The following is a 23,430-nucleotide window of genomic DNA, read 5'->3' on the forward strand; positions in this document are numbered from 1 at the left end:
ATCCCTAATTTATTAACAATGAAAAAAAATACTTCAAAAAAATGCAGCTTTTATATTTTGTCTAGCAGCAAATAATTTGAGGCTAATTTAGACAATCTAAACTTAAACCTTTCCATGCTTGGTAAGATTTATCCTCTCTTACTTCTAGAGTGAAAAAGTTAACACTGCTACTCAATATCTCATTTAACCCGTTAGATTCCTTCTGCTCACATGAAATGCTCTTAAACTACAATTCAGTAATTTAGAATGGAGTTATAAGAGAAAGATATCCCTGATCATATCTTCTCACCAGATCATGTCTCCTCAAAACAGAAGTCTAATTTACTGGAAGCTGCACTCTTGTTCCCTCCTTCTTTTCTTCCTTTTTTTCCCCTTCCTTTCCTAGTCTTTTCCTATAAATATTGTAATCTAGTAGAGGAAACAGATTTGCAAGGAGATAATTATAATACAATACAACAAATACCGACTTAGAAATATATACTTTCTACAATGAAAGGGGTTAGTATAAATCAACGAATTGCCCAAAGGATGGTTTTTGTACAGGAAAAAAAAAATAGAACTTTACATATTTTGAGGTGCACAGTAATTTCTTTAAAGATTCTCTTGGAAAATTTGAATACTCTTCTACCACAGTACTATAATACTATTTTTTACTGAAAACAATCTTACTTTTTTTTTGCAATAAATACACAGGCTAGATTAAAACAACTAAAACGAGTTGACATTTGAACTATTGAAATGACTAAGGAGATGTAATTCTATTATAAATTTTTAGTTGAACTTGTCTTCAGTTCTTTAAAAGAACAAAATGGAATAAGCACATTTTCTTTTTTGGTATTCTTAGCAAAGTTGAAAAATAGATAAGTATTCTCAGTATTCTGGAAAAGGCATTTTTCTTCTGATAAATTTTCTTAGATCATGTCTCATGACTCATACTGTTCAAGAATTCTTCCCTGATTATTTTTATTCAACATTTATTTTCTATATGCCTTAAGCAATCCTGTATATAGTTTATAAAATATCACTTACTTTTTTCTTTTTTAATGGATTTTTATTTCAGTTCCACAACTTATGAAGAATATAAGTGATGTATTTTACTTCTTCTCTACTCTCCATGTATGGAACTTGTCAGAATCTGTTGATTATAACTCCAATTTCTATTTTTTTCCTCAGTTATGGGGACCTGGTATTATTTATGGTGACCCAACTAAAATATTGCATTGGCTTGCCTCAGACTCTTTTAAACTTCAATAATTTAGAATGACCTTCTAAGAGGAAGATATTCCTTTTGAAGCCAAGTGCGGACAATCTGATTTTAACAGTAGTTGGGGTGGGACTTTTGAAAAGTCTTTAAAATGATTTTTCTACTCCAGTTCTCTCATACATGATTACCATTAACATTCTGATGATTAAAATTTTCTTATAGTTATTGTATTTTCTTATAGTTATTTTTATATTAATTTCCCTTTGCAAAAGGGTCATTCTATTCTTTTTTTAAACTCCTGAGCTTTTAAGATAAACAACAAATACACAAATTATATTTAAAATGATAGAATACATTAGATTTCCTTTTCTCTCCTATGAGCAAAGTATTATAATAACAGCAACAATAACAGTAACAACAATTGCAGCAAGAAAAAAATGGTTTAGACCCATAGGAACAAAGAAATAGGACAGGAATTAGATGCAGACAAGAGATTTCAACAAAAGTTTGGAAAAGGTAAGACCAAAAAAGTAATAACTGATTTGGTAGTATAGGGAAGGCTAAGTCTAATTACCAACAGAGAGAAATACTGAAGAAAAGGCCAAAGATTCGCTTCCTGAATCCCTACAATGATGGGGATGCCAGGATGCCAGGTCAGGGGGCGGTGAGGTTCAGGGCTGCTAATGAAGATTAAGAGAAAGGGCTTCCTGAATCCCTACAATGATGGGGATGCCAGGATGCCAGGCCAGGGGTGGTGAGGTTCAGGGCTGCTAATGAAGATTAAGAGAAAGGAACAGTCCAATCATCCATCCTCTCTTTCTGCTCCCAGATGCTAACAGTGGCATATGAGTCATAGATAGAATATTGGCACCAGCAGGAGGATCACGAGGTCAGGAGGATCACGGAGACCATCCTGGCTAACAGGGTGAAACCCTGTCTCTACTAAAAATACAAAAAATTAGCCAGGTGTCGTGGCGGGCACCTGTAGTCCTAACTACTCAGGAGACTGAGGCAGGAGAGTCGCTTGAACCTGAAAGGCAGAGGTTAAAGTAAGCTGAGGTTAAAGTAAGCTGGTGACACTGCACTCCAGCCTGGGCAACAGAGCAAGACTCTGTCTTAAAAAAAAAAGAAAAAAAGAAAAAAGAAAGAAACAAACAAACAATGTTAAAGCCTTTGGAGATTACAAATGAAATGGCTACCTCTCTACTGGAACCTTGACCAGAAGCCTACCAAGTAGTAAACTGGCTTAAGAGATCAATCTTTTTGCCTTATGTAAATTAAAAATTTGCATTTTTAATGTAAAAAGAAAAGAAAAGTAAAGTAAGCCTTTAAAAAAAGTCAAAAGGAATCTGGTGGAATTAGAGGTAATTCAGTGAAAAAAAATTTTAACTGTATCTTTCAACGAAAGAAAATATTTGTAATCTTTAAATAAGAATATGATGCATTGAAAAATAAAGAACAAATTATTTTTGGAAAGTAAATAAAATAAAAAAGAATAATAAACAAAATTAAAACAAATTAATATGGGATTTAAAGAAAACAAGTAGTCAAAGAAGTCATAAAAGTACAGTCTGTATGAAAGTAGGATAAAAAATGTCAAAGAAATGGAGAAAAGGAAAGATAAAAGCAAGGAACATAAGGTATCGAGTTGGGGGCAAACCATTTAACTGACATGTATTCCAGAAGGACAAGAAAACAGAGAGATGAATTTAAAAAGAAAAACAAAATAAATTTCTTACAACAGAAATGCTTAATTTTTTTGATGTAAAAAATTTACTGAATGCCCAGCACAAGATTAAAAAAAAAATCCCAAGGCACATTTTTCTGAAATTTTACCACCTTAAAGATTGAAAATATTGTAAAATTATTGAGAAAATAAAACCACATAGATCACAAATGAGCAGAAATTCAAATGGCATGAGTACACTTTGTAGCAAACTCATCCCTAGAATACAGTGGAAAAGTTCTTCAAACTGATTTTCAGCATAGAATTCTATATAGAACAAATCTATCAGTTAGGTAGATAGAATAAGGTATTTTTAGCCCTGCAAAAATGTATAAAGTTTACTTCAAAAGTATTCTTTTTTTGAAAGTATGGGATAATGTGTCCCACCAAAACAAGAGGAAAAAATGAGATCAATAAATTAATACATGCAATGCAAGGTGGCTAAACCCACTTTGTTAAAAAAAAAAAAATCCTAATCTCTCTTCTTTTTCCTTTTTCTTTCTTCATGTGAATCAGGTAATGTGCATGTCATAAGATTTGAGGGAGGTACATCTCACACAGGAGTGTGAAAACTCAATCATCATTCTTATGAACCACAAAGGGATCAAAAGGCACTTTTAAGATGACAGCTGTACAGTAGGCATAGGAGACAACAGAAATGGTTGAAAGCAGAGGATGGAAGCCCCCAGCTTCATGAAACAGAAAAGAGAGGGTGGGAATTTATATTATCTAATACATTGGAGCATCTTAGTTGTAAATGTAGAGTCAATAGGATGAAACAAGTTGATACACTCAAGGAAGGATATACTTATAGAAAATTATATCATTTAGAGTTCCAACTTCCAAAAAAGTTAATGACGTACTCCATATAGGCTAATTTGAAAAAGATTTGTTAAATGAGATACCGTCTATGAGTTTATAGGTATAGAGTACCACGCAGGCCAGTGCTATAATCAGGGGTAAGAGATGGCAGAGTTGTTTACATCATTATGGCTGAAGGGACTGAGACAGGGAGGAAATACAGAAACCCCCCAAAAAAAGCGATTTATGGTAGTCATTTGAAAGGAGGATTGACCTTCAGTGGGAGGTCAACCAGCATGTGGCCACATGGTTTAGCTTATTCTCCTTCATTCCCCTTTTCCAGTTTTTGAGGTATAATTGACAAATAAGAATGGTACGTATTTAAGTGTGCAACTTGATGGTTTGAAATATGTGTACACTGTGAAATGATCATCCTATTTAAAATAATTAGCATATCAATTACCTCACAGGTTTACCTTTTTGTGTGTGTGGTGAGAACCCTTAAGATCTACTATCTTAGGACATTTCAGTTGTCCAATACAGTATTGTGTTGTAACATAGATACCATGTTGTGCATTAACTCTTCAGAACTCATTCATTTTGAATAACTGAAACTTTGTAACTGTTAAGTGATAACTCCTCATTTCTCCCTTTCCTTTCCACCCCTGGCAACCACCATTCTACTTTCAGTTTGAGTATTTTAGATTCCACATATAAGTGAGATCATGCAGTACTTGTCCTTCTGTATCTTGCTTTTTAAAGTGTGAATAATATTCCAATGTGTGTGTGTGTGTATATATATATACACACACACACACTACAATTTTTCAGGCTTTATTGAGGTATGATTTACAAATAAAAATTACATATATTTAGGGTATTTGCATACTTATGAAATGATTACCACAACCAAGCTAATTAGCATATTCATCATATTACATGATTACCATTTGTATATGTGTGTATGTGCATTATGTGTTAATACTTGAGGTCTACTTTCTTAACAAATTTGAAGCTACTGTACTTTCACTCTCCAGTACTTACTCATCTTGCAGCTAAAGGTTTGTACCCTTTGACCAACATCTGTCAAAGTACCAGCTGGTTGTTGTTTTATTTCCATATATCTACATAAATTTTTCAGTTTTCTTCCTATTAGTGATGTTATGTTCATACCACATTGGTCAGAAAATATACTTACTATGACTTCAATCTTCTGAAATTTGTTAAGACTTGGTTGTGGCTTAACATGCAATCTGTTCTGGAGAATATTCTGTGTGAGCTTGAGAAGAATGTGTGTTCTGCTGTTGGATAGAATATTCTGTGTATGTCTATTAGATTCATTTAATCTGAAGTAGTTCAAAACAATGTTTCCTTAATAATATTCTTTCTGGATTATTTATCCATCGTTGAAAATAGGATATTAAAACTCTCTATTATTATTGCATTGCTGTCTATCTCTTGCTTTAGATTTGTTAATATTTGCTTTATATATTTGGGTGCTCTGATGTTGGGTGTTTTCATATTTATAATTGTTACATCATCTTGGTGAACTGACTTTCTTATCACTGTCTAATGACCCTCTTTGTCTCTTGTGACAGTAAAGCCTATTTTGTCTGATGTACGTGTAACTACTGCTGCTCTTTTTTGGTTTTCATTTTCATGAAATATTTTTGTTTTTTATCCCTTCACTTTTAGTCTACATGTGTTATTAAAGGTGAAGTAAGTTTCTTGTAGGCAGCATTTAGTTGGATCTTATTTTTATAAATCAATTCAGCCACTCTTTGTCTTTTGATTGGTAAAATTTATATATTTATATTTAAAGTAATTGTTGGTAGGTAAAGATTTACTATTGTCAATTTATTCATTGTTTTCTGGTTGTTTTGTAGATCCTTTATTCCTTTATTACTCTTTTGTTGTTCTCCTTTGTGATTTGATCACTTTCCTTGGTAGTATGCTTTGATTCCTTTCTGTTTATCTTTTGTGTATTTACTATAGGTTTTTGATTTGTGTTCGCCAGGAGGCTTACATGAATATTCCTGTAGTTTTAATTTCTAACATTTTTCCCTATATTTGTGTTTGCTGTTAAGTTTTAAATTTCATTATCAAATATGCTATAACTCTTTTCCTATTTGTTTTTCTTTCATAGGGGGAGGATATACTTAAAAAGTTGTATTTATTCCAAAATAACTTAAATAGTCTCTCTATATTTCTAGTAATTAAAAAATTACTCCCTTGCAATTTATGTTAAGTATAAATTATAAAATATAATTCTTTTTTTTTTTTTTTTTTTTTGGAGATGGAGTTTCGCTCTTGTTACCCAGGCTGGAGTGCAATGGCGCAATCTCGGCTCACTGCAACCTCCGCCTCCTGGGTTCGGGCAATTCTCCTGCCTCAGCCTCCTGAGTAGCTGGGATTACAGGCACGCACCACCATGCCCAGCTAATTTTTTGTATTTTTAGTAGAGACGGGGTTTCACCATGTTGACCAGGATGGTCTCGATCTCTTGACCTCGTGATCCACCTGCCTCGGCCTCCCAAAGTGCTGGGATTACAGGCGTGAGCCACCGTGCCTGGCCTAAAATATAATTCTTTTTAAAAATCTGGTTAGCCAGTTGTTCCAACACAACTTATTGTGTCCTCTGGGACAGTAGGATTGAAAATGCATGTCATACTTTACAGAACACATATTGTAGATCATAACATTTTCCACCCAAATCCTGGGAAATTCGTCGTTTCTTCTGTGCAACTCAAAAGTTGTGTTTCTATGCTCTTTGGATGAAGCACAAATCAACTTTTAAATTATTCCCTCAGGGCTTATGTTTTTACCTGGCTTCCCCTGGCCTCCAGAGAATTGATTTTTGTAGTTATAACCCATGGTGCGTAGTTAGTTTACTGTTACATCAGGGCAGAAACTGATACATACCAACATATAGAGGACAAAGTCCTCCACCATGAATGGGGGAAGAGGCTTCTACCTCCTCCCCATAGTTCCTGAATATACCAAGACTGTCACAGTAATTGGTAGGTGGAATGTTGTTATAATGTTTACATAAACCATCCTAATTTTGAGACAGTAGGATAGATATAATGATGGGAATAGCTATGCGAGATGCCCAGAGATGAGTGGTAAGAAACAGAAAGCAACATGTAAGGAAATGTCTTAGGGAACTGTGATGATAGTATATAGCAGGTCTTAGCTGTGAAGTGGATGGACAAATTGTTTCTTCTTTGCCTTGATCTCAATAATTAAAGCATTTTAAAGTCAGGGTTGAACAGGGCATTGAGGAGACAGTTTGGTTATTCTATACTCATAGGATGATCCATTTGTAAACAAGCTCAGAGAAGGCTGTTTTGATTTATAGGTCTTCAGAGAGTGACAAATCATTAAAATAAACTTCCAAAATTTTGAATCCCTTTGCTCCTGAAAGAAAGTCAGGAAAACTTCAAGATCTTCAGTTACTTATTATAGTTCTTCAGATGGTCTCTATAAAGAGGCTGGGAAAGGTGGGGCTTGGGATGTTTTATTTCAAAGGGATTAGCGTTAGTAGTAGTAACAACTTTGAAAATAAATAGAAAAGCAAAAAAGAAACTTAAAAGCAAAGAGACTCTAGCTTGAAAGAAATGTGGGTGAAATACGTATTTTAAAAAAAGGATACCATACAGCAAAATTAAGAATCATATAGCAGAGTAAGGAAAGACTAAATGAAGTAATAGAAACAATTAGATGTTATGATATTTAAATTTTTCAAAGCCTTTTGATTTATTTATTCAATTAAAAATCCATGTAATCATTCCATCCATCCATCCATCCATCCATCCATCCATCCATCCATCTAACAAACACGTATTGAAGACAATAGCATGCTGGAAACTACCTCAGGCACTAGACAGATAAATGAGACATACTCCATGACTCAAGGAGCTCAGAGTTTCTGTTATGTTTTACAAAATACAAACTGAAAAATTACAGTGTAATGAGTTAAAATATTTACTGGAGGTCTACTATTATGGGAGCCATAGAAATATGGCATTCCTATGGAACTTATTTATGCAAAATTCATACAAAATTTCAAGCATTTCAGAAAAGAGGCTTCTGAGACTAGCTGAAGGATTTAATAATAGTAATACATCAAAAATGTAACAGGACTGTGAGTCTGGGAAAAATGTGGGGAGCATTATATACATTAATCATTGCAATACCTATGAAGTAGGTACTGTTATTATTTCCACTGCACTCATTATTTCCATGAGGCACATTGAGGCAGAGAGAGGTAAATGTGTTCCTCAGGGTTACATAGATAGTAAGTGCTTCAGCTGTGGTTAGAATGAAGGCACTGAGAAATAAAATAAAAATGAAACCCTTAGCTCCCCAACTTACTGAATGGATCCTCTCTTGGCCAGGGGGACCTGAGAGTAACCTTAAAAGCTGAGTTTTCAGCCATGACAAGATAGGAGGTCAGATATGCCTTCTTACATCCTCATCCTCACTTAACTGCCATGACTTCCCTACCTAAGGGCTAAATAGAAACCAGCTCTTTTGAAAGACTCCACTGCTGATATCAACCAACCACTGAAGCTGTCCCTCTTTTTTGGGGGGTTTCAACACAACAATTAACCAGCATTCCTTCCTGATAAGAGACCAACGATATGCCACTCATGAAGGAGCATGAAGCGCAAATGTGCATGTGCATGGTTCTCCTTTCATAAATATTCATGACTCCTCCTATAGCTTACTATGCATATATATTTGGCCATCTCACTCAGTATATATTCCCTTTGACACTCCTTTGAAATATCTGTTTCTGTTTTCTGGCCAGAGGGTATGCTTCCCAGCCTGGCCACCCTGCAGGCTGCAACTCTATGAGAAATAAAGCTCCTTTCCAAATGTATGAACCTCATCATTCTTCAGTTGACAGCACTAACACCCCATATCTAAGTAGATTAAAAGACAAAGAAGCAAGAAATAGATTTATATTATAATATAACATTATAATATATATTTATGTATTATATGTAAATATATAATTGTAATATATAAGTATATATAATATATTTTATATATAAAATAAATGTATAAGTGTATTATATAATACACATACATTTATACTTATCGTATAAGTATATAAGTATAAATATATGTGTATTATATAATACACTTTAATATTACAGTATATTAAAAGAGAAATAAGCAGCAAATGTTCTTCAAAATAGTCTAATAGTGAGATCAACCCTTCTCTGATTTCTTCTTACCTAGTTTTCTATGGGCAACAATGCATACAGAACATTGATGTAATTACTACATCTTGATATTTTTCTGCTACTGGTTTATTTATGACACTCGAGGTCTCTGGGCTTCCATATACCATTTATATGGTGAAGATGCTTCTGTATAATTCTTCCTCACCATCCCGAAGAATAAGTGAGCTCAATATCCTAAACATAGTAACATTAATTCACATTATTTCTAAGTGTTATATCTATCCACAATGGTGATTACATCACTGTTTCCCCCTATTGATACCCAAATCATTCTTAATTTACCTTTCTGAGAATTTTACTCTCAACCTACTTTTACTTAATAGAATCATAGGATTTTAGAGGTAGAATATTTCTTAAAATTCTAGTTAAAACCCCTCCTGTTGCTATGAAGAAACTGTCATAGAGGAAGATTTCATGACCTCAGTATCACACAGGTTATTGTTTTCCCCCAAAGCATTGGTTCTCTTGAGATTTCACAGTTCAGTCACCTACAGGGAATGCCTCTGTACTGGGTATTTCCACATAGTCCTCTAGGAACTACGTCTCTGCAGATTAAGAATGGGAATTTTCTAGATGTTGTTAAAACAGGAGCAGAAGCTTAGGAGGAGTAGGTAGGTAGATATGAGATGAAGTAAATTTTCGTAAGCAACTTACCCAATAACTGCTCTTAGAGTAAGCGCTGATTTGGAATAGACATCCCCTCCTAAATGGCAACCTTGGAAAAAAATGTCCTAAGTCAGTCTTTATGAGTGGCTTATCTCCCCCAAGAATTTCCCACAAACGTAATTCCTTGCTTTGAGTTTTCTTGGCACAATTCCCAGCCTTTCTTGGGGTGTTACAGTGCATACCCAAGTATGTATAGTTTATTCAGACCAATTTTATTAAGGACCTGAAATATGCTAGATGAACCTCATTTTAGACACAGAACACAGAAAGACAATTTTTTAAAATTGTCATTGTGGAGTTCAAATTCCAGCTGCCTTTGGAAGTATGACAATAGCAACATATGATCCACTGATAAATCGTGTTTATCTCCTAAATATTGTATCTCCTCAATATTTTCTAAACAAATTATTCCTTTCTCCAAATAACTATTGCGTATCATTAGTTTAAGCCACACAATTTTTTTCCTGTAATGTTGTCTCTCTCCAATTTCTTCACAAAGCAGCTAGAGTGATATTTCTAAATTGCAAATTGTATTAAGCTATTCTCCAAGTTTTATTGTAAAACATATTGAAAGAAAATTGGAAGTCCAATTTTATTATTGTGGACTATATTACTTGGTTTTCGACCATCTCTTTATTCTGTTTTTATCCTTCTACTAGTTGTGGGTCTTCTACAGTTCTTAGAAACCCTTTCATGCCAGAAGGCCTTTTCATTTTCTATTCTCTATTCCTAAAATGCTTTTCTTCAAACTTTCAAAGTTAGCAAAAGGTCACCAACTCAGAAAACCTTTTTAAAAAATACTCCGTCACACGCATACCACCCTCCATCATCATTTACTCTATCATCGCCCCCTTTTTATTTCCTTCTTGTCTCTTGGTACTAGTGGTGATTATTTTATTTCACTTATTTATATTTTATTTTATTCTTATTTGCTTGTTTACTTATTTAATATCTGTCTATATTTTTAGAATGGAAGTTTAATGAGGCAAATATTGAGTCTTCCTTGTTCATTGTTGTGTCTCAGCAGGTAGCATATAGTAGATACTCCCTAAATGTCTATTGGATAAACAAACGAATAGTTTATAGAAGTGATACAGAAGGTATATACCTAGGAATAGACTTTTTAATATCACATGTAGATAGCTTTTTCTGACATGCATTAAATGACAAGTGCTGGACAGAATAAGAATTGTTGCGTGTTTTATGATATTTTAGGTCATGGTCATGTTAATGTAGGGAAAATAGGTTTTTGGTCTTCCTTGAGAAAGTGACATGGTATAGTGGGGTGTGTGTGTGTGTGTTATAAGTAGTGGCTGAGCATTAATAGCTTGGGGATAGGGAGTTTGATTGGCTGCCTGACTATTGGATTGAGATGCTCCAGTAAAATACTTCTTTTCCACTGACAGTTGTGAAGTGTAGAGGAGAAGGAGAGAGACATTCATCAAGGAGTGCAGAGGGATGAATCCTTTGCATTTTTGTCCTAAGGAATAAATGAGGTTAATTTTGGTTCTTAATGCAAAATATATATAATTAGTTTCTAATTTTATGTCATATCTTTTACATTGAGATACAAAACAAAATCTCTTCAATACTTATTCTGGTAAAATCACCCTTTCTATTCCACAATACCTGATGTATAAGACATCAACACTCATTCACCTAAATTCTTTCTAGATTAGTGCCATTTTCTACTTCTGCTTTAGTGGAATGACTGTGGAATAGAGCAGAGGAGGAAGGCATAATTTGTGTGACAACAATCAGAATTGCTTCATCATGTCCCTATAATAATATAAAAAGCATATGGTCATGTAATGGTATTTACTGCTTTAAAATATTCATCTCCTTTCAATAATAAAGGGACAATTATTTACTTAAGAATGAATAATCACTTCTATCTGGTCAGAAACTGCATAGCATAATAGCAAAATATGTAAATGAGCTGAATAATCACATTTGAGATGCTTTTGGTAGAAAATTGATTGTTGGAACCTCATAGTTGACTTATCAGTGAATGTAAATGAGTTAGTATATAACTAACTCATGGCCTTCATAACTAATAGCACAACAAGTATATATAGTTATGCCTGTTGTGTTATTAGTTACGGGGCTATGAGCTGCTTCCTTCAGGTAAATATAGTTAAAATCATTGTTTTTTGGAATCTTAGGAAATATGTCATTCTAGATAAACTTATTATCTTTCTTTTGATTAAAATCTTCCTAAATCAAATTTTAAATTTTCCTGTCTTACTAAATATGCTTAATTAACTCACTGAGGTCCATACTGGGCAATTTATGGAGACGGGGAAATTGATCCCTTTTCTAAATAGTTCCACACTGCTCACTTTCTGAGTATTTTTACTTTTCTTCCTCTTGCTGCCAGATTCCTGGAAAACACTGATCTTTTTTCCTTTGTGTCTGCTTGTGGCAAGCCATCTCTTCTTCAGAACACAATGACTCTATAAGATACTGAAAGTCATTTATCTATGTTTGTTAATTATGTACAAATTGAGCCAGTAGGTTCCAAAAATGGTGCATTTAGTTTCTTTACTCAGTAGTGTACATAGTGCCCGTAAGTGTTTGGACACAGTCACATCTACTTGGTTTTACAGAACTTTAACTTTTAAAAAATTCTTTTTCATATTTAATTTTTTAAGTAATAAGAGAGGCAATATCATAAAATATCACATCTGCAGAAAAAAAACCAACACTCTTGTATTGGCTATTGGTCAGAGCAAAACTTACTTTGGTGTGACAGTTTTTAACCTTACCTAAAGAAAAGCACATTTGGTAACGTGAGCTGTTCATTTCATTTTTATCTGACAAGTTTTGTTCTACTTAGTGGTGTCAGGTTCAATCAGGGCAATAAGCAAAATTTTAAGAATAATATTATTCTTATTGTCACCTTGAAACAGCAGAGCAGATCAGCTCAGGGTCAAATTGGGTAGCAAGCATACCCATTTCTCAGATCACTACACCTTCTACTTACTTTCCTGAAATGGTGAGCAAATTTCATAGTCAGTGTAGTATCAGGCATTGATGAATCTGGTCACAGCTAGAAGAATTTTTTTATAGGGCCTTGCATAGCTATATATTGTGACTGGTTACCTGATGCCAAGGATCAAGCTGTACAGGTTTTAGTTATGGAAAAACATGTCCATTCATTACTCATGCTGCTTTGGGATCTCTTTTATGTATTACAACTAAAATACTGCTAGATCTGGATATGTGCTATTAGACTGCAAGCCTAAGTTTTCAGGTTGGCAAGATTTCTCAACAAAAAAAGATCTACAAAAAAAGGCTACATCTCTGATAACCACTCTAAAATTTGGCTATTCTCAGAAGTAGCTGCACATATTTCTTACTAATGTAGATGTTTAGGGGACGAATCAGTGCATTGCCGAATTTCATGAAAAGTAAGATTTTTAACATTAACAAGCTGAGATTTGAGTTTCAAATATATGCTACACTTCATATAGTTTTAATGTTTCTAATTCACAAGTTCATCATATATTCTCTCCCTCCTGGTTTATCAAATATAAAATGGGCAACCAAATGTATCCTTATGCAATCTGTTAATGACAGGGAACATAAGCATAAGACAATTGGAAAGCAGTGATACGACTCTAGTTAAATGCTATGTGGACTAATTATAGTTTCTTTAATTTTTGTAGCTATATTATGAAAAAAGTTAATTGAAGAAATGGCAACTGCAAATTACACCACAGTGTCAGAATTTGTTCTCACTGGCCTATCCCAGACTCGGGAGGTCCAACTAGTCCTATTTGCTGTATTTCTATCCTTCTATTTGTTCATCCTACCAGGAAATATCCTTATCATTTGCACCATCAGGCTTGACCCTCATCTGACTTCTCCTATGTATTTCCTGTTGGCTAATCTGGCCTTCCTTGATATTTGGTACTCTTCCATTACAGCCCCTAAAATGCTCATAGACTTCTTTGTGGAGAGGAAGATAATTTCCTTTGGTGGATGCATTGTGCAGCTCTTCTTCTTACACTTTGTTGGGGCATCAGAGATGTTCTTGCTCACAGTGATGGCCTTTGACCGTTATGCTGCTATCTGCCGACCCCTCCACTATGCTACTATCATGAATCGACGTCTCTGCTATATCCTGGTGGCTCTCTCCTGGATGGGAGGCTTCATTCATTCTATAATACAGGTGGCTCTCATTGTTCGGCTTCCTTTCTGTGGGCCCAATGAGTTAGACAGTTACTTCTGTGACATCACACAGGTTGTCCGGATTGCCTGTGCCAACACCTTCCCAGAGGAGTTAGTGATGATCTTTAGCAGTGGTCTGATCTCTGTGGTGTGTTTCATTGCTCTGTTAATGTCCTATGTCTTCCTGCTGGCCATGCTTAAGAAACTCGCAGGCTCAGGTGAGAATACCAACAGGGCCATGTCCACCTGCTATTCCCACATTACCATTGTGGTGCTAATGTTTGGGCCATCCATCTACATTTATGCTCGCCCATTTGACTCTTTTTCCCTAGATAAAGTGGTGTCTGTGTTTCATACTGTGATATTCCCTTTACTTAATCCCATTATTTACACATTGAGAAACAAGGAAGTAAAGACAGCCATGAGGAAGTTGATCACCAAATATATTTTGTGATCCTAAGGATCATTGTTGTAAAGCAGGAAGTATTTGTAGTAATAATGCTGCATTTACTTCCTCCTTTGATTTGTGTTCTTAAAATTTTACTATAAATTTTCTCTATTAGTTCCTCTTTATATTGACAAAATAGAGGCACTAAGATGAAAATAAATTCTCACACCCACCCTGAAATTCCCACACCCACCCTGAAATTCCCAACAGATCATTATTAGAATTTAAGCTATAATAATGATCTGCTAAAGTACGTTTTAACAATTTATTGAGTACTACTCTGCAGAGGCTCTGCCTCCGAGGAGAATGTGTTGAGAAATAAAAATAAGACATGGAGACATGTTCACTATAAATATGAAGTAAATAGCAAGCATATGAATGCAGCTAGCTTCAAGTTAGCAAATAAATATTGTTGTCATGTTTTAGTGTTGGCTCAGTGGAATTGTATCCGGTAAACCATCTTGCTGGGTCTGGAAAAAGAGATTATTTGTCCTTTAATCTCCTCTTGTTCCCAGAGTTAATAATGGAAAGGAGGATTCATTTATTTAAGGTATTTCAGTTTATGTTTCAGGTGGTGTTCATTCAACAGTTTGGAGACAGAACTCAAAATTTTATCACATTATGGAAACAATTTTTATGAATTCAAAGCAGAGTTGTAATTTGCTTGCTACACAAGATCGATCTCATTCCAGATGAAGCCTCCAGGCAACTAGGAGTTTTTATAGCCAGTCCCTACTTAAATCCTTCAGAGTGAAAGTAGGCTTGGGGAGAAAAGGTTCTAGGTTGACTGGGATTGGTAGACATCTAGCTGTGTAATTTTAAAAAAACCATTATCTCCTTTGCCACTTTTGTATGCTTTCCATAATTGCTAATTCTGCCTCTCATGTTAAACTTAATTGGTAGGGTGCTGCTTTTGTTAGCACTTAATTCAGAGTTCTTTCTCATGAAGCCATTTTTTAGTGCACATAGAAGAGACCTAGATGTATTGGTTCCCATGATCCCTTAGAGAATTATTAAGGATTGATTTCCTATTCTCAGGCACTGAAAACTCATTTACTCTCCATGCTTCAGAATGTAAAATTACAACAGAATGTAGATTAGAACATTTGATATAATAGGTTATGTTTATTACTTAAATTTAAGTTTTTAATTTCAAAACTAGGTATTCTTTTCATTGAAGGGCAAGAACACATTGGGTGTATTAAGCTTTAGTCTTCTTTTTTAAATTTGATAATGTAATATGGGCTAAATTTTAAGTTAATTAGATTCTTGTCAACATTAGGAATGAATATAGAAAAGTAAATGGCATAACTGTTCCTAGAGTTACTATTCATTTACAGAGAGTTTATTTATTAATTGACAAGGTAATTTGTGCCAGACCCAGTGTACCTTGGATTCGTAGAATGGAATGGTGGTACACAAAGCTTATTTTTTGCATTGAGATTTTTTCCTTATGATAACCTTCTTCTATCTTCAATATTATGTTACTTTTCCTCTAGGAATCCAAAGGCACAGATTGATGTTATGAGTCCTGATTTTTGAGTTGACTTCTCATCACCTGGAAGTGAATAAAACAGTAGACTTCTCTAATGTTTTATGACAAAGCATGAGAAAAGATATATATATATATATATATATATATATATATATATATGTTAAAATGAGTTATATTTCTAAATCTGTATCATCTTATTGTCATTTCTCTATACTTGATCTAGCCAGACTTCTATTCATTTTGTCACTTATCTTTCATCAAACTAGGACTGATGTTCTTGAGAAAGAGACCACTGATTTAATATGCTCTTCAAACACTAGCACACTGTACTATAGAAGGATATTTACTGAAAATATGGAAGCTAGTAATACACAGGAGAAAAAGGCATAAAAATAGTAGTGTGATAGCTAGTTGCTTACTTAGGAATATTATCTGAAATTATAAACTCATATCAATGAAGAAAAGGGGAACTTCTGACAAACTCTATTAAGTAATAACCGAGCCCGATTCATGGAGGACGTGATTGGAATAAAGACTGAGAGCAATTTCACCCGTTGGAGAACATTTGGAAGTGCCCAGAGACATTTTTGGTGGTCACAACTGAGGATGTATATTGGCATCTTGTACTATTTAGACATCTTACAATGCACAGGACAGCCCCAGCCCCTGACACCCACATGAATTATCTGGCCCAAAATGTCAATAGTGCCAAGAATAAAGAACTCTGTCAGGTTGAGAACCTCTGACTTAAATGATGAACAGGGATAAGGCAGGTTAGTGTAGAAGAAATAGGTGTTAACCTCATATGCAATCTTGTCTCATTGAATATTGTTTCCAAAAAGCTCAATATTCTCTGCAGTCAAATACAAAATCTGTTTCAGGATTCCTTTTCCCTATATAATGCCTTCATTTTATTTCGGTTACTTTTAAATGTCTTTTAATCTCTTTTTTTTTTTCAGTCTCTCCTACTCCACCTTCCTTTCAAAACTGCTGCCGAGCAGTAGTTTAAAATCAGCGATATCTTGATTGAGTAAATTATTTTTACCTCTACATTGGGATTATACTTTCAATTATCACTGATTTGTGTGAGACTTTAGAATCCAAGTCTCAGAAGGTGGATGTGTCTCCTGGCTTTTTGCTAATTTCAGTATTAACAAGATAAATTTTATTATTACATCTGGTTAAAAAATAGCTTTATTGCTCAAACAAAATTAAAGTTCTTTTGTCTTTTAATTACTAAAATAAAATATATTCATTAAAATTTAAAAACATATGAATATATAAAGAAAAAAACAAGTATCATTGGCAATCTCTTTTCTCAGGGATTTTCTTTAACAAGGTTTATAAAGTCTCACCCCTCCTTCTCCATTGGAAGCAGGCCAGTTGGCTTATCATGCATTGTTCCAAAATATAATTACCATTAAATAGATATCCAGGTGAAGACAAGCTACAAATTCCTTACATAAGTAAGTGTAACCCTCAGATTTTATATGCCGCAAAACTGGCATTTAAATAAAAAGGCCACGAAGTTTTAAATATGCAACACATACCTGAGAATTTTTTTTTTTTTTTTTTTTTGAGACAGTCTTGCTCTGTCGCCAGGCGCCAGGCTGGAGTGCGGCGGCGCAATCTCGGCTCACTGCAAGCTCCGCCTCCCGGGTTCAAGCAATTCTCCTGCCTCAGCCTCCCGAGTAGCTGGGACTACAGGCGCACGCCACCGTGCCCAGCTATTTTTTTTTTTTTTTTTTTTTGTATTTTTAGTAGAGACGGGGTTTCATCATGTTGGCCAGGATGGTCTCCATCTCTTGACTTCGTGATCCGCCCACCTCGGCCTCACAAAGTGCTGGGATTACAGGCGAGAATGTTGTTTTTAAGACCTCGTTTGAAGAAATTATCAGAGAACAAATTTCTGCCAGCCAGGTGACTAGGACAAAAGGTTGGGTGTGTATGTATATATGTTTATACAGTAGTCCTCTTTTTTCATGATATTTTTTATTATACTTTAAGTTCTGGGGTACATGTGCAGGTCGTGCAGGATTCTTACATAGGTATACACATGCCATGGTGGTTTGCTGCATCCATCCCCCCTGTCACTATATTAGGTATTTCTCCTAATGTTATCCCTCCCCAATACCCCCACCCCCTACTATCCCTTCCTTAGCCCTCACCCTCCAATAGTCCCCAGTGTGTGATGTTCCCCTTCCTGTGTCCATGCGTTCTCATTGTTCAACACCCGCTTATGAGCAAGAACATGTGGTGTTTATCCATATGAGATATGTTCCAAGACACCTGTGGATGCCAGAAACCATGGATAGCACCAAACCCTATATATACCATTTTTTTCCATACATACATGCCTATGATAAAGTTTAATTTATAAATTAGGCACATTAATAGATTTATGACAACTAATAATAAAATAGAACAATTATAACAATACGCCAGCATTACTACTCTTACTCTTTGGGGCCACTATTAAATAGAATAAGGATTACTTGAACACAAGCACTTGTGATGCTGTCTCACTGATAACCAAGGTGGCTACTAAGTGACTAACATGCAGGTGGCATGTACAACATGGATACACTGGGCAAAGGGATGACTCACATTCCTGGAAGGATGGAGGACAGCTTGAGATTTCATCATGCCACTTAGAATGAGGCATAATTTAAAACTTAGGAATTGTTTATTGCTGGAATTTTCCATGTAACACTTTTTGTACTGAGGTTGACCATGGACAACAGAAACTACAGAAAGCAACACTGTGGATGAGAGGGAGCTACTGTATTTAATATAATATTGGCTTATTAAACTAAAAACCTAAGACTAAAACTAAGGTAAGCAAGGCAGAACTGTATGAAGTGCTATCTGCTGTGACAATGCAGAAACCAGAGAACTGTACTCCATTTCCACCCTGTGCATCTTTCACTAAAAGAAAAGAAAAATACACATTTTGGATAAAAATCGTTTAAAATATTATAAAATTAGGAACCCAGAGAAATAAATGAACAGAAATCAGCTTTCATTGTGAAGACTTATGTTCTGTTTTCAAGCCTGGTGGTAGGGCTGCAGGTGGATAGCAGACAAAGCCCAGGATTCACACCATGGTATATTCAACCAATGATATATTCCAAAACTAGCTGAAGTCTCAAAGGATATATTCTTAGGGAAGTATAAAATAACTTTCAAAAAAATCCTACCACCTCAAAAATGCAAAAGAGAAAAAAGAAAAATTAATGAAACACAAGTGGGATCCTATATATTTTTTGTGTTTGAAATTTATTGCAAGTTGATCATTTTGTTCACTGCATGCTAATAATTTTGTTCAAAGTTTCTGGTGCCAGAGTTGGAATGTCTCTTTACAGAAGGAAACACCAATATCTTCTGGAAGTTCTTATGTTTATTCCAGGACTCAAAATATTCTACAGATAAACTTTCAAGAAGTAAAAGTTTACAGTCAGAAATGAGTGAATATACAATAAAGCGAGGCTCTGTGAGGGAGAATCAGAACAACACAGAGAAAGATCAAAACCATAAAAGAGATATAGAATGCAAATTAAGTAAGTTGGATGTGTTTAGAAAAACAAAGAAAGGAATGAAAATATGAAGAGGGCTCTGTGGAGTTCAGATGGGCAAGGCCAATCGCTGCAATTGGTGGAGAAACTGACAGGGTCCAGGCAATAGCTACAGTTTTCAAGGGTACTAGAAGCAGAGATGAGGAAAAGAGATGGGGATCGGGGAGCAAGGAATGAAAGGAAACTGAGAGGGTTGAGGGCAAAGAGCTGAGGAGAAAGCCAGGGCAGGAAGGGTGTGTTGGGCAGGACAGGCAATCACATGATTCAGCCTGCATTTTCTTTACAGTCGAACATGTAAAATCCAAAATGCAATTTCATCATACACACTGTTCCATAGCCTATGATGGAGTGTATTGGCTTCAAGAGTGGGTAAACATTTTTCAGGTACCAGTCAAAAGTTTTACACTTCAGTTTTTCCCGGAGTGCCATTCTGGAAGAAATGTCCCCAAAATCTATTCCGGAGTTCTGTAAATAAAACACCAAATGTTTCTGTGCTTTGATTCATGAAAGCTCTGTTAAAGCAAACTAAGTATGGCCTGAGAAGAACTCTGTATGTCTATATTTGAGTAGATGAATTGCAACCTAACTTAATAGATACACAAGATTGAAAACCTAACTGAGGACTATGCGCCTGTAACAATAGCTGAGTCTTGTCCAATCCCAGCAGCCGTACTTCAACCACTCACACGCTGTCCAGTGTTCAAACTGTGTTCAAATAAGGCAAATCTGGAGCTCTAACCGATCCAGCTGTTTCTATACTTCACTTCTGACATCTGTTTGTCACTTCCCTTTTTGTGTCTATAAATCTTCTTCTACCACATGGCTGTGCTGGAGTCTCTGAATCTGCTGTGATTCTGAGTGCTGCCCAATTTGTGAATCATTCATTGCTCAATTAAACTCCTTTAAATTAAAAATAAACAAATAAATAAATAAATAAATAAAATATGAAGAGGGATAAATATACTGTAAAAATAAACAGAAAATCTTAAGAAAAAGAGAAATTCAGATTCAGATGAAAAATTCAACAAATGTATGTAATTGTAAATTAGATGGAATCAGTAACTTAGCATATACTGTTAAGGAACTGAATTATGCTGGGAAGAGACATAATGGTATAAAAGAGACTAAGAGACATTGAAAATAGAAAAAGAAGATCTAAATATATCTCATGAATTTCAATTGAGAGGATAAATAAAATGTAGTGGACATTATATTGAAGAAATATTGCTGAAATTTTTTCAAACCTAATAAAAGACACCAAACTTCATAATCAGGAATCCCACCAAAATAATAATAGGATAAATGTTTTAAAATACACATTTAGGGGGCAGATGTGGTGACTCATACCTGTAATCCCAGCAGTTTGGGAGGCCAAGGCCGGCAGATCACTTGAGACCAGGAGTTTGAGACCAGTCCAACAACATGTCGAAATCCAGTCTCTATCAAAAAATGAAAAAAATTAGCCAGGGTGGTGATGCCTAATTTGTAGTCCCAGGTACTCTGCAGGCTGAGGTGAGAGATCAATGGAGCCTGAGAGCTTGAGGGCAGTGAGCTATGATTGCAACACTGCACTAAGCTTCAGCCTAAGCCACAGAGCCAGACCCTGCCATCAAAAACAAACAAAGAAAACAATAAAAAACAAAAATATGCACATTTGGGCACATCGTAGTGGAATAAAAAAGATAACTAAGCAAATTTTGAAAGCAGAGATCATCTTCAAGGGAAAGGCGGTAAGGATAATATGTCTCCCTCTCTCCCTCCTCTTTCCTTCCCTTCCCTTCCCTTCCTTCCCTTTCTTTCTCTCTTTCTTTTCTTTCTACCTTCCTTCCTTCCTTCCCTTTCTTCTCTCCCTCCCTCCCTCCCTCCCTCCCTCCCTCCCTCCCTTCCTTCCTTCCTTCCTTCCTTCCTTCCTTCCTTCCTTCCTTCCTTTTCTAAGATTTGGGACAGTTATACTTAAATGTACTAGTCTTTATACAGATTTACTTTTATTCCAACTATAAAAATGATGTGTTTTGGAGATCCAAGATGGCCGCTTAGGAGGAACTCGGGAATGCAGCTCCGAGAGAAAGCACAGAGGGTGAGTGGACGCCGTATTTCCAGACTGATTTTTACTGCCCACAGACCAGGAGATTCACACGCAGAGAAGCCACACGGGTCGCCAGCGCCACTGGCGCCGCTGGCTTGAACGGCGCAGCCGCTGGGCCGGCACCCTGAGGCAACGGCTCACTGTACAAAGTGAGAGAGTGTGAATCCCCTATAAGCCAGCAAGGGGAGCTGAAACGGGGAGCCAGGCCAGCGCCACGAATCTCAGAGCCGCGGCTTTAGCCAACGCAGCGGCTCCGGAGGCAGATCAGATGAGACGGTGTCCCCTCTTACCCAGCAAGAAGACCTGAAACACAACTGAAACCGGGACGGTCCAGCTCTGTGGAGGAGGGGCGTTCTCCATAGGCACCCTGCTGTTCTGTACCAAGGCAATCCGCCACTACAGAGACTCCGTCACTACAGGGGCGGGCCAACATAGCGGAAGCAGTTCTAACTACACCCAGAAGTTCACACGGAAGCTGGGTGGAGCCCACAGCAGCTTAGCGAAGCCTCTGCAACCTGAGTGTGACTAGGCTGCCACCTTGTGGGCAGGGAAAACAGCAACCGCACAGGGGAACATCATAAAACAGTAACTCCCTGGGACAAAACACCTCGGGGGAAGAGCAGGGGGTTTATGAGTTCTGCCACAGCAGACTTAAAATTACCAAAATCAGAAAGACAACAACTACAAAGTCAGCAGGTGGAAAAATCCACAAAGATGGGAAGAAACCAGCGCAAAAAGGATGAAAACACCCAAAACCAGAACACTTCTCCTCCTACAAGGGATCACAACTCCCCACCAGCAAGGGAACAAGACTGGACGGAGAATGAGTGTGATGAAATGACAGAATCAGCTTTCAGAAAGTGGATAATAAGAAACTTCCGTGAGCTAAAAGAACATGTTCTAACCCAATGCAAAGAAACTAAGAACCTTGAAAAAAGACTTGACGAAATGCTAACAAGAATGGACAACTTAGAGAGGAACATGAGCGAATTGACGGAGCTGAAAAACACAACACGAGAACTTCGTGAAGCATGCACAAGTTTCAACAGCCGAATTGACCAAGCAGAAGAAAGGATATCAGAGGTCGAAGATCAACTCAATGAAATAAAACGAGAAGGCAAGATTACAGAAAACAGGGTAAAAAGGAATGAACAAAGTCAACAAGAAATATGGGACTATGTGAAAAGACCTAATCTACGTTTGATAGGTGTACCTGAATGTGACGAAGAGAATGCATCCAAGCTGGAAAATACTCTTCAGGATATTATCCAGGAAAACTTCCCCAACCTAACAAGGCAGGCCGAGATTCAAGTCCAGGAAATACAGAGAACACCACAAAGATACTCCTCTAGAAGAGCAACCCCAAGACACATAATCATCAGATTCACCAGGGTTGAAATGAAGGAGAAAATACTAAAGGCAGCCAGAGAGAAAGGTCGGGTTACCCACAAAGGGAAGCCCATCAGACTCACTGCAGATCTCTCAGCAGAAACCCTACAGGCCAGAAGAGAGTGGGGGCCGATATTCAACATCCTTAAGGAAAAGAACTTTCAACCCAGAATTTCGTATCCAGCCAAACTAAGCTTCATAAGTGAAGGAAAAATAAAATCCTTTGTGAACAAGCAAGAACTCAGAGAGTTCATCACCACCAGACCAGCTCTACAAGAGCTCCTGAAGGAGGCACTACACATAGAAAAGAACAACCAGTACCAGCCACTCCAAAAACACACGAAAAGGTAAAGAGCATCAACACAATGAAGAATCTGCATCAACCAAAGGGCAAAACAGCCACCTAGCACCAAAATGAAAGGATTGAATTCACACATAACAATATTAACCCTAAATGTAAACGGACTAAATGCCCCAATCAAAAGACACAGACTGGCAAATTGGATAAAAAGCCAAAACCCATCAGTGTGCTGTATCCAGGAAACCCATCTCGCATGCAAGGATACACAAAGGCTCAAAATAAAGGGATGGAGGAAGATTTACCAA

General features: G+C 36.2%; 1 protein-coding gene and 1 non-coding gene across 2 annotated transcripts; one reads left to right on the forward strand and one right to left on the reverse strand.

The window, feature by feature from the left end:
* Positions 1-3,436: 3,436 nt before the first annotated feature.
* On the reverse strand, positions 3,437-3,535 carry LOC135274495 (small nucleolar RNA U13). The gene has a single exon (XR_010342318.1). It is a non-coding gene; the product is annotated as a small nucleolar RNA U13 (small nucleolar RNA).
* Positions 3,536-13,257: 9,722 nt separating this feature from the next.
* Positions 13,258-14,285, forward strand: LOC105729695 (olfactory receptor 4M1). Its single transcript, XM_012470625.2, has one exon. It carries the CDS (start codon positions 13,356-13,358, stop codon positions 14,283-14,285), a length of 930 nt encoding a protein of 309 aa, XP_012326048.2. The 5' UTR covers positions 13,258-13,355.
* The last annotated feature ends 9,145 nt before the right edge of the window (positions 14,286-23,430 follow it).

The sequence above is a fragment of the Aotus nancymaae genome, unplaced genomic scaffold (genome assembly GCF_030222135.1).
Source record: "Aotus nancymaae isolate 86718 unplaced genomic scaffold, 86718_ANA_hifiasm-v0.15.2.pri h1tg000011l, whole genome shotgun sequence".
NCBI classification, from domain to species: Eukaryota; Metazoa; Chordata; class Mammalia; order Primates; family Aotidae; genus Aotus; species Aotus nancymaae.

What these genes read in the sequence shown, in the direction of transcription:
- LOC105729695 (XM_012470625.2), top strand. Translation starts at nt 13,356, where the DNA reads ATGGCAACTGCAAATTACACCACAGTGTCAGAATTTGTTCTCACTGGC.